Source organism: Elaeis guineensis, chromosome 5 (genome assembly GCF_000442705.2).
Source record: "Elaeis guineensis isolate ETL-2024a chromosome 5, EG11, whole genome shotgun sequence".
Lineage (NCBI taxonomy): Eukaryota > Viridiplantae > Streptophyta > Magnoliopsida > Arecales > Arecaceae > Elaeis > Elaeis guineensis.
Window position 1 is genome coordinate 32169284 of NC_025997.2, and position 12169 is coordinate 32181452.

General features: G+C 47.4%; 1 protein-coding gene across 2 annotated transcripts; it reads left to right on the forward strand.

The window, feature by feature from the left end:
• Positions 1 to 8110: 8110 nt before the first annotated feature.
• Positions 8111 to 11334, forward strand: LOC105045224 (acyl carrier protein 1, chloroplastic). Of its 2 annotated transcripts, none has more exons than XM_010923424.4 (4): positions 8111 to 8291; positions 10075 to 10191; positions 10562 to 10687; positions 11009 to 11334. In XM_010923424.4, exons 1-4 carry the CDS (start codon positions 8112 to 8114, stop codon positions 11135 to 11137), a joined length of 552 nt encoding a protein of 183 aa, XP_010921726.2. In that variant the 5' UTR covers position 8111; the 3' UTR covers positions 11138 to 11334. The 2 variants fall into 2 exon arrangements, with proteins under 2 accessions (XP_010921726.2, XP_010921727.2); XM_010923425.3 differs by having other exon boundaries at positions 10565 to 10687.
• Positions 11335 to 12169: the final 835 nt, after the last annotated feature.

A 12169-nucleotide genomic window follows, 5' to 3' on the forward strand; every position in this document is an offset into this window, starting at 1 on the left:
AGGAAGTCGGTGGCCCACAGGGGGAGTAGCCGTCGAGCCGTCGTTGAGGAGTCCCTTGGTTCCGAAGAGGAGCCGGAGAATTCCTTCAATGATAGGGACTTGATCAAGCGGTTGATCGACGGCTGTATTCTGCCTAAAGTCATCGAGAGGATCGACCGCACCGATCCTGAGCAGTGGGTTTGGGACTCCCTAGGGTCCTTTCTCGAGGTAAACAAGTCTTCGTTTAATTAGCTTTCCGACCCTTGTTCTGATCCCCTAACCGCCCTTGCAGATTGGGCACCAGCTCCTTGCCAACATCGAGGCGACGAACCGGACGAGGAGGGATACCATCCAGGCGGAGGAGAAAGAAAAGCAGGCCCGGGAGGAAGAGAAGCAGACCTCGGAGGAGACGGTGAGAAAGGCGGAGGCCGAGGTCGCCAATTTGGCGGAGCAGATTCCGGTCCTGATCTCGGAGGCCAGGGGTCTTGCGGTAGAGGAGTTCAAGGCCTCTGTGGAGATGAGAGACCTGAATGTCCGATTCGGCCAGGAAGCATTCATCAAGGGGTTCGAGCTCTGCCAGGAGAAGGTGGCCAGAAAATTTTTCGAGCTCGACCTCAGCTTCTTGGGTGAGGAGTCTGAAGATGAGGCCGGTCCCTCTCCTGCCACTACTACTGCCGCAGCCCCTCTTCCAGGGACACTGAGCTCCCCAACTCCTACTGCAGAGGTCTGAGACCTCCGACCTTGTATATATATATATATATTTTGTAATTTTTTCTTTTCTTTTTGTCTTTAAGAAATATTCACTCAATAAAGTCGAATTTCTTATCGTGGATGGCTTCTCCTTTCTTCCTTCCCCCTTTTTGTTTTTCTTTCTGCAATGGGATGCGCCTTGATGCTTTTGTCTCTTGATGGCAGTGTCCTGCCGAAGCACTTCCCCTGCCCCAGGGAATTTTGCTGAAGTCCACGATCCAGCGGCTGAAGAAGGAAGTTCTTCAGTTGACAAAAGGGTCGAAGAAGATGGAAGGCGAGCTTCGCAGGTTAAGGGAGGGTTATTCTGAAGCCACCTCGGAGGCCACCCACTTTCGAAATCTCCACGTGAAGGGGATCATGGAATACAGTCGGAGGAAGGCGAACTTCGTGAGGGAGCTTGAGGAACACAAGAAGAGCGCCAGCGATCGAATCTGGGCTCAAGCTGCCAAGATCAGTTCTCTCAGGATGGAACTGTCAGCTGCGCAGGAGAGGATTGGCCAGCTGGAGGGAAGTTCGTCCCGGCTCTTGGCTCGGGCCGACGGCTATCGGAAGTGGTCGAAGAAGGTCTTCGACCTTCAGCAGCAGCTTCAGGATGCCGAGGTGAGCTATGACGTGCATCGGGCCGGCTGGCGTAGGCAGGTGGATGAATATAAAGGGAGACTCAGGGTGGCGACCGACGAAGTCACCCGTCTTCAAGGGCAGCTGGCCGACAGGGCCCAGCTCGCTTCTTCTCGGGATTCCAATGAACTCCAATCTCTAAGAAGAACTGCCGAAGGGCTTTCTGTCACCCTTGGGGAGAGGACGGCTGAGCTGCAGCAATCGAAGATCTAGCTGGCGTGCGAGCAGCAGGCCGTCAAGGATGCGGAGGTGGAGTCCGAGGTCCTGAGAAAGAGACGTCGAGAGGCGGAGAGCGAAAGCCAGCGGCTCCATTGGGCGCTCCAGGACGCGCTGCTGAAAAAGGGAGAGCTAGAAGAAGAAGTTGAAAATCTGAGGCAGTCCTGGATAAGGGGTGAAGCGGATAATTCGAGGTCGGAAGGAGCAGAGCTTCCCTAGGACTCTTTTTGGCCTTCCGTCTTTCCATGCATACATTTTCTCTTTTGTTGTTTTGTCTTACTTTTGTCATTTTGCTCTTCTTTCTTTAGCCTGCCGAGCTTTGTAGTGTATATTTTGTGAATAAAATGAAAAGGGGATTTTGTGTTACCTCGTCCGCATGTTGTATCAAGTTGTCGTCCGCCGAATTCTTTTGTCTTTAAGACTAGTCCGACGTCGATGTCGTCTGGAGGTGCCCAATCATTACCACGCCGATTTGCTTTTCTTGTCGTCCGTGGCCATAGGCTCGAGCTTGATGGTCCGGGTTTCGTATCGCCTCGAAGGTGTCGCTGTTTTCTTGACCTGTGTCGAGAGCTTTCTTAGGGGCCGGGGATGTTAGGTAGGAACTTCCCGTCTTTGTTGAGACGAGGTTCCTTAGGTCCTTGGTGTGGTTTGTTTTTCGTCTGCTGTCGGCATAATTCATCGCTTTCCTTTTCAATTCTCCTCCTCTTTTCGAGTGAGGGTCCTCCCCTTGCTTTTTAAGGGTCGCGTAGAAGTGTAGAGGTGCCATTGAGAGAACTTTTCCCCTTATCCTATTTCATTGGGCAGCCAGATCCTTGTCGTCAATAGGACGAGGTTCCCCCTCTGTCCTTGACATGGTCGATCTCGGTTCGGGTTAGGATGAGGTCCCCATCCTGTTCCCAATGGGGCTGTGGGGGCACATAGGGGTCATCACAAGGGCCTCTCCCTCCATCCGGTCTAAAAGAACCGGACCTTCGACTTTGCTCATGTCAGGGCGAGGTTCTCCTCCTGTCCCTAACATGGCTGTGGGGGCACATGTGGGCACTATTTGGCCTCTCCCCCATTCGGTCTAAGAAGAATCGGACCTTCGACTTTGCTCACGTTAGGGCGAGGTCCTCCTCCTGTCCCTGATGTGGCCGTGGGGGCGCATAAGGGCGTTGTAGGGCCTCTCCCCCCATCCGGTCTAAAAGAACCGGGCCTTTGACTTTGCTCACGTTAGGGCGAGGTTCTCCTCCTGTCCCTAACATGGCTGTGGGGGCGCGTAAGGGCGTTGAAGGGCCTCTCCCCCCATCCGGTCTAGGAGAACCGGACCTTTGACTTTGCTCATGTTAGGACGAGGTTCTCCTCCTGTCCCTAACATGGCTGTGGGGATGCTCAAGGGCCGTTATATGGGCCTCTCCCTCGGTCCGACCTTAAAATAATCGGACTTTCATTTTGCTCATGTTAGGACGAGGTTCTCCTCCTGTTCCTAACATGACCTTGTTATAATTGTTTGAAGGGCTCGCCCCCAATCGTAACAAGTTCATGCCGAAAGGGAAAGACATGCAAAGTCGAAAGAAATTTCGATTCAAAGTAAAGTTGTGAGTAGTACATTTACAGGTTTTTCGAGTTTCATGGTTGTGGAAGGTCTGCTCCTCCTTGAGGACCTCCGGTGATGGAGTCGATGGTCATGATTGGAGGCCGATCTCCGGGCTGCTCCTCCCTTCTTGGTGGTTCAGGTTGCGGCAGGGCCCTTGGCCGATCTTCTCTACCCTCAGGCCGGCGTCGAATGAACCTGTCGAGTCAGCCTCGTCGGATGAGCTCCTCGATCTCGTCTCGAAGCTGGATGCATTCCTCCGTGTCGTGGCCGTGGTCGCGATGGTAGAGACAGAACTTGTTGGGGTTGCACTTCTTGGGATGTGTGCGCATCCTCTCTGGCCTAGGGAGCTGCTCCCTGACCTCCATCAGTACCTGGATCTTCGAGGCATTGAGGGGGGCATAGTTGCAGAATCTTCCCGGTGGAGAACCCCGTCGGACTCTGAGGTCCAGACTTCTCTGCCTACGTACCTGGAGAGGAGTATGGACACGCTTGTGCCCAGGAGGGGATCGAGAATGCGGTCGAGCTTCTCTCGGCTTTTTTTCGACTGCGGGCTTACTCGAGTCTCCTACCTGCCACTCTCTCGCAGTCCCTCATCCTTCATTTTGAAGGCTTCCTCCGCTCGGGCGTACCCTTCAGCCCGAGCCAACAAATCAGCAAAATTTCTGGGGTACTTCTTCTCCAGGGAGAACAAAAGGTCATTCTTCTGAAGGCCGCCCTTCAGAGCGGCCATTGCTACCGATTGGTCCAAATTCCGGACCTCTAGTGCTGCGACATTGAAACGGTTGATGTAGGTCCGGATGGACTCCCCCTCCCTCTGCTTGATATTAATGAGGGACTCCGAATCCTTCCGAGGGCACCGGCTGCTGACGAAATGGGCCACAAATTAGTGGCTCATCTGATCGAAGGAAAAGATGGTACCCGACTTCAGCGTCGAGTATCAGTTTCTTGCTGTTTTCTTCAAGATGGACGGGAAGGCCCGACACAAAATGGCGTCGGGTGCACCATGAAGCAGCATCATCGTCCGGAAGGCCTCCAGATGATCAATTGGGTCCGAAGTCCCGTCGTAGCTTTCGAACTGGGGGAGTTTGAAGTTTGACGAGATCGGTTCCTGCATGATCATTTGAGAAAAGGGAGGGTCGGTGCAAATATCCTCACCATAGGCGGGGGGAGCATGGCGGAGTTCTTCGATCCACCGGTTCATCTCCTGGAGTCTCCGGTCCAGGAAATCCTCCTGACTTTGGGTCTCGAGGGTCCTCTGGCAGAATGAGGGCAGGGATCTTCCAGGGGTGGAGTCGTGATCCAATTGAGGGCTCTCCACCCTCGGGTTCGTCTTCCTAGGAAAGACGGGGCGGCTGGCCCACGTGGCTCGCCCCACCGCCGGATTCTAGTGTTCCGATGATGCTCTTTCCAGGCGTACTGATGCCTGCGGCTACTGCTGCTGCATGGTCTGCACAGCTCAGTGAGGCCCCTGACCTGCTGTGCTAGCAGATCAAATTGCTCCGTGCCGACCGTCATTGCCGGAGGAGGAGAAGGAGGTTGGAAAACTGGAGGTGAGGTCGGAGCCTGAGATCTGACCGCGGAGGCCGTAGATCATCGCGTGGACGCCTTGCGGGGAGGCATCGGGCAAAGACCAAGTGGATGAAGGAGGAGAGAGCACCGGAAAAGATGCCCGGAGGCAGTTCCATTGAGCGCTCCTTTAAGAACAAGGGTACTGCGAAGACACAGGGCCCTTCCTCTAGCGCCAATCCTGTTGGTGCAAAAATCCGCCTATGCCGGAGGAGCTGGAGTCGCGGTCGCCGTCGGGACCTGCAAAAGAAGTCTAAACCGGAGGTGGGGTTGCTTCGGCAAGACCCTCCGACGCTCAAGTCAGTTCTCTGCCTCAACAAGAATGGAGTGCTCGAACGAAAATTTTAGCAGAGTTTCTAGGTAAAAATGAGAGCTTATAGAATAACGTATCTGGGGTCTCCCTTTTTATAGGCGGAGGGGGCAACAAACTGATAGCGATGCCTGTAACCGTCTGGCAGTGGGCCGTCCAGAGTCAGAAAAAATTTGTTGCGGAGAGTAGTGGAGCAGACCCGTGGCTATCACCGGGGCGTGCCACGTGGAGTCTGCCACGGAGAGCGGAGCGGCGTCCGTTATCACGACTTGTCAGAGAATGAAAGAATCACGCGGTATTCGTCGTAGAAAGTGGAGCAGGATCATGGTCATTATTACGGTCTGTCAGGGAGTGATGGGGCCGCATGGAATCCATCACAGGAGGTGGAGCAGAGTCGTGGCCGTTGCTGCGGCCTGCCAGGGGGTCCAGGCCTATCGGTCGGAGTTCGGCTGGGGTGTTTGACGGGGAGATGTGACTGGCTACCCGTCTGAGAGGAGCTTGGAGCGCGGCTCTCGCAGGAGCCCGGATGGAGTCTTCTTTCCGTTGAAGTCGGGGATGAAATTCGGCTCCCGTAGGAGCCCGGACGAAGTCTACCTGCAGCTCGAGTAGTGGGCGGAGTCCGGCTCCTGTAGGAGTCTGGACGGAGCCTTTCTGCATTCGAAGTTGGGGACGAGATCTGGCTCCCACAGGAGCTCGAGCGAAATCTACCTGTAATCACAGTCAGGGATGAAGTCCGACTCCCGTAGGAGTCCGGACGAAGCTTACTTGCAATTAGAGTCAGGGACGAGGTCCGGCTCCCATAGGAGTCCGGGCGAAGTTTACCTGCAGCTCGAGTCGTGGGCGGAGTCTGGCTCCCGTAGGAGTCCGGGCAAAGCCTTTCTGCATTCGGAGTTGGAGACGAGATCCGGCTCCCGTAGGAGCTCGGGCGAAGCCTACCTGTAATCACAGTCAGGGATGAAGTCCGACTTCCGTAGGAGTCCGGACGAAGCTTACTTGCAATTAGAGTCAGGGACGAGGTCCGGCTCCCGTAGGAGTCCGGACGAAGTTTACCTGCAGCTCGAGTCGTGGGTGGAGTCCGGCTCCCGTAGGAGTCCGGGCGAAGCCTTTCTGCATTCGGAATTGGGGACGAGATCCGGCTCCCGTAGGAGCTCGGGCGAAGTCTACCTGTAATCACAGTTAGGGGTGAAGTCCGGCTCCCGTAGGAGTCCGGACGAAGCTTACTTGCAATTAGAGTCAGGGACGAGGTCCGGCTCCCGTAGGAGTCCGGACGAAGTTTACCTGCAGCTCGAGTCATGGGCGGAGTCCGGCTCCCATAGGAGCCTGTGCGGAGTCTGCAAGTGAAGTCGCGGGCGAGGTCCGGCTCCCGTAGGAGTCCGGACGAAGCCTGCAGGTGAAGCCGTGGGCAAGGTCCAGCTCCCGTAGGAGTCCGAACGAAGCCTGCAGGTGAAGCCGTGGGCGAGGTCCGGCTCCCGTAGGAGTCCGGACGTCGCGAAGAATCCGATCGACGCTGGCGGGGGCCTGCCCGTCGGCAAAACTTAGGAGTGTGGTGGAGGCTCGGTCGCCCGGGAGGTTTGAAAAGATGTTGCCAGAGGTCGGAAGTTAGTTGGATCCCCGGAGGGTCACTCCCCTCACGAACTTCGGCTGGGGGGGGGGGGCGGGTATTTTATATCCAACACTACTCAAATCTATTTTCTTTTATCAAATTGTAATTATGAACTTTTGATTTAATTGAGATTATAAACAACAACTAATATATTTTGAGAGTTGTTGTGACAAGAAATTTAGGATGGCACTTATGGTTTTGGTCTGCATACTCTAAGTTTACAGTATACATGAACTATAGGTTTCATTGATAAAAATTATAAAAATTATTCTATTATAAGAGATTGCTTTTAGATTGGAGCAGCTGCCCATACCTTTTGAGCAATAGATGGGATCATAGAATTCAAAATTCTAAATCTTGGACACATATTGATGGAAAATCTTGTTTCAAAGTATTTAAAGAATAGAAGTTTACAACATGCTTGATTGGAAGAGTTAAGAGGTGGAGAGAAGGAAAGATGATTGTCTCATAGTCAAGAAAGATGCTCGTTGTTCGATGTTGGTCGGGAAGGACATGCATCACCAAATGCTGATTAAGAAGGATGTTTGTCATCGAATGCCAGTCGAGAAGGAGCTCGTCGCCAAACACTAAACGGAAAGGATGTTTGTTGTCATCGGTCAGGAAGGATGCTAGTCATCGATCACTGATTAGGTAGGGATGCCTTGTGGTGGGGTGGGGGAGTGGGAAAGAAAACCTTAGCCGTCACTTGAAGAGATGAACTTTGGACTCTCAAAACTTTGAAGAGAAGTCCGACTTTGAAGGGGCAACACAATCGCAATGGGATTGTGGGAAAGGGCATGCAGATATGGACCTTGGTTTGGATTTAGGACTTGGAATATAATGACATATATTATATGGTTATTCGGATCCAAATCCCGAAAAAAAGAGTAATCTATATTTGAATTTGTATCTGGCTAAGCATCTAGATCCACTTTCAGATCTGATTGGACTTAACAATGTATATACGAATTCAATACAAATAGGATACGAATATGGATACAATCAGATTAAATCTGACTCATCTTCAGCCCTAGCCGAGCGATGCTAGTATAAAGGAGTGATTTAATATATTAAGAAAGAATAAAGATGGACAGAAGCTGACAAAAATTAGATAGGATGAAGAAGAAAGGAATAACTTGATATTTTAGTATCTTTCAAAAAATATGATCCTTAATCAAGTGCAATAGAAAAGTTAGTTTGGAACTAAAGTTTTGCTGGGTTCGACCTGATGATCAATGAGCACCGGACATAACCTAAGCCTCACTTCATGGGCTCCGGACCTTCCCAAACCTGTTGGGTTGATACGCCTTCCCTGCCTCTCAATCCTTCCGAAATCGCACCCGTCTCTTGCCCGAATTACCAGTAACCCAGTCTAAATCAATCGTTGTTCGATAGAACATCTAATGGCGTTATAGTCAATTCGTATTCTCACTTGCACCTCATGATAAAAGTCCTGTGGGCCCCAAAGCGACACCCTAGCCCGCTCTCCTTATATGCGAAAACGGGGAACGCCTCCAAATCGCGCACTTCGTGCTCGTCGCCCCCCTGAGATCAGCCCCACTGTTAGATCTCTCCCTCTCGCCTTCTCTCTTTCTTCGGATCGATCCATGGCTTCGATCTCGGGGACGGTGACCGCTACCTCTGTTCGGCCTCGATTGACCTCGCGGGCTCCGGTATCGATCTCTCTGAACTCCCTTCTTGTTCGATCTGTTCTTCGTTTCTTTTCCCGCGCTCGGGTCTGGTTTTGTGGATGAGATTTAGGTTATTGATGGCTGATTTGTGTTGGTATAGCGCCGATTTTTTGATGGTTTGAGATTTTTATTTGTTCATTTTGGTGTTTGACGATTTAATAGGCTCTTCTTTCTGGATACCGTGTATTTTTGTGTTTCTTTCCTTGATTCTGTTTCAGGAAGCCGCTTTCTGTTTTCATTGAATGGATTTTATTATCTTGAGGTTTCGGAACTTAATGGCGTCGTTCGACAACCATTTTGTTACGATTTTTTGGTTCTTTTTGATGGTACGTGAGTTTTTTCTTACTGAATCTTCCGTTTTGTAAGATCCGAAGACATGAAATGTTTATGGGTTTTTTTGTTTTGATGAGAAAGGGAAAAAAGAGTTTTCTTTTCATAGTGGTGCGAGCAGTTTCAGTATCAGATGACAAAATTCATGCTTGTTTAAGATGTGGTTTTTAAGCATGCAAATATTAATTCGATTAAAGATGCCTGACTTCCAGTTTGGAGGCGGCATGCCTTGCCCCGAGTTTTAAGGGGGTGAGTCCATTATTACTGATTTCTTTTTATTTGTTTACAAAATCAATTTGCTAAGATTTTGTTACTAAAGTCTGGATTTGTGAGCCTCATAGAGCTTGAACTGTTACTTGCTGAATAGTAAATGTGTTATTCAGGGAGACATTATGCTGTTCATTAATTTTTTTTTCAAAAAATTTCCTTCTTTGCGAGAGATTTCTTGTACAAATTGCATTTTCCTTCTTCGTCTTTGTGTTCGTCTGCCTCTTTCCTGAGACTTCCTGATGCATAACTTGATGGACTCTTGTCTATTTGCTGCGTGCAGCTCGCATGTTTGGAGCAATTGATGCCGAATATGTTTTTAACCAGATTCTAATAGAGCCTATAGGGAACTAAAGATATTAGTGTATGATTGACTGGTGAATGCTGATTTCAAATTTAGATTCTCTGGATTAGGTGCTTTAGATTTGTGTGCACTCTTATAACCTTTCTAAAGTTGCTTTTAGCTTGCACAAGTGCAAACTGAGGAATGATATTTTCTCTTGAAGGCTAGCACATTGCCTATTACCTTGAGTGGATGTTTATTTTGTTTTTAGATGGATGTTATTTCTTCCTCTATTGGGGTGCGTATCTGTGTTCAAGTGGTTTGCTCTAGTCATAAATTTTGTTATTTCTTCAAAATGTTTAATTTCTTAGTAAAGTGTTTATTAAGAAGGACAACAGTTTAAAAGAGTGAATAGAAGTTAAGGAAAAGAAAATCTTGCAATCATTCTACTCAAAATAAGGAGAAGCTAGGATTTTGAATGTCATTTCTATAATTCTTGGGATGTCACCATTCTTCAAAGCAGACCCAGTCCCAGATTAATATAAAGTCAAACTCTCTTTCAAAATTTATGCATCACTAATAAGCTGGATTATGCTGCACAGTCAAATATAGGCCAGGTGGCATGACCTACTTGATGTGAGAAAAATAATGAAATGCCTGTATTTGCACGACTCTTGAGAGCATAAGTGATCAGTTATCATGGCCATGAACCATTATTCCGGTAGAAACTGATATTGTATTTCTACTGAATATTTCCTATAGTTGAAAGATTATTTATAGAAGAGTTGTGGCTGAACATGTTTTGTCTCTTTTCCAGAATGAAATTTGATGATTCAATGATTTTATAGTATAAACTGAGTATGGATATTTATTGTCATTGTGCAGGTTGTGAAGGGTTTTTCTGGACTGAAATCTGTTTCCTTTTCCATTCAAAGGAATGGCTTTCCATCAGTTCGGTTGCAAGCAGCCCCGCGACGACTACGCTTTCAAGTTTCCTGTGCTGTATGTATCTCAAAACCAGTAGCTTTCCATTTTTTAAACTCACACAATACCGAACATTATTAGGTGTTTATCTTTTTGAGAGAATAACATTCATCAAACTAGATCTATGGATACTATCTTGTTCCATAAATTGTTGGATTTTCTTTTTGCATTAGGACACCATCATTGTAAATTTCTATCAAAAATAGCAAAAACATACCTGTATGAGACACTTTATGGGTTTTCTTATACGTGCATTTCTGACCATTTACCCGTGTGTAGTCAACTTACATAAGTGGACTATTGCCCTTTGTTACCATCTGACATGTGCAACCGAGACATTCATTCCTATCATCAATTATTTATGTAATGTGGACCTTGACATTTTAAGCAGGCAAAACCAGAGACAGTGCAAAAGGTGTGTGAAATAGTGAAGAAGCAGCTGGCGCTATCTGATGATACCCCTGTAAGTGGTGAATCAAAGTTTTCAACACTTGGAGCTGATTCACTTGACACGGTATTATTCATTGCATTCCCATTATTTTGTGATTTTGCAGAATTTATACTGGTACATTGCAAGGTCATCCATAGTTGAAATCTTGTGAACATCAGGACTATTATCTTGCCAAAATTCGTAGTGCTTGGTTCACTTCTTCGATCCTTCTTTTTTTTTTTTTTTTCTTGGTTGGCACCTGAAAGCATAATCCCTGCAATGGAGTCTTATAGAACGTTTGCATGTCCACATCTCTGAGACCAGACGAGAGTTACCATTTTTCTTGCAAATTTTGGACGGTTAAGCACACATATGCCTATATGAAAGTCTTTATTTCTTCTGTAGGTTGAGATTGTCATGGGCCTTGAGGAGGCATTTGGGATCAGTGTTGAAGAAGAAAGTGCGCAGAGCATCACGACAGTGCAGGATGCTGCTGATCTAATTGAGAAGCTTGTGGAGGCAAAGTCTAGTTAGATGAATAAGAATGTTCAATTTTCATCAAAAAAAGAATAAGAATGTTCGAGAGTGGAAGCTTTATCAGGCTAGCAAACTCCGAGTGTCCTAGTTTTGTACTTTGTTGGCTATGTGTGGTTCTTATTTAATTGTACTTCGTTGTTTCAAATTGCTAAGGGACCATATCAATCAGATATTCGGTTGGGTCTTCTAGTTAATCTATTCTGCTTCTTTGACATGCAATATTAAGGAACCAATTAAAGGAAAATACAGCAACATCTTTTCAATTTTTGGCAAGAAACACTTTCACTCAAAATCAGAAAATAAATAACTTTGAGTGGAGACGGGACAGTAGCCACATAAAATGTTGGTTTTCTTGTAAATGTGAGATGCTTGAAAGAGAGTCTACCTTTCATTCCACTCCCGTATGTCCATAATACGTGACTTTTTTTAATTAGATTTTAATACTTAATTTTGAGTTGCAATATAGCTCAGCTGTTCATCCGGATCCCTGGACCAATGTCCTCGATCTTCTAGAGGGTGAAATTGGTCTATAGATTTTGTGTCCAATGTTTTTTGGTTGGAGGATGAGTATCAAACGTATTTTTGGCTATCTTTGGGAATCATGTCTCAGTGCTAAATTTATGCTTATAGTCCTTCAATTCATGTAAAAATACTGCTGTTGTAGGGAAACAAACAATGAAAGATAAAATTCATCCACCAAACAGCAATCTTTTAAAGAGACCATGCTTCGATTTACCCTTTCTTTTTTTTTTATTAATTTATTTTATTGGAAGGGAGGTTATGCGGTTTAGAAGGGCTTTTGTGCAGGTGTAGGAGGGCATTGTATTCTTTCTCACGCTAGAAGTCACTCTGTTGTTTATAAACATATAAACAAGGAAAGGGCATGGCTGTAGAAAAATATAATTTACAAGGATATACATACCAATTGTCGGTTTAGGAGAGTATACAGATAAGAATACGCATTTCAGAAGGTGTATATCTCGCTGCCGTTGAATTTAAAGCAAGCATGTTCAAGTCCTTCAACTTCCA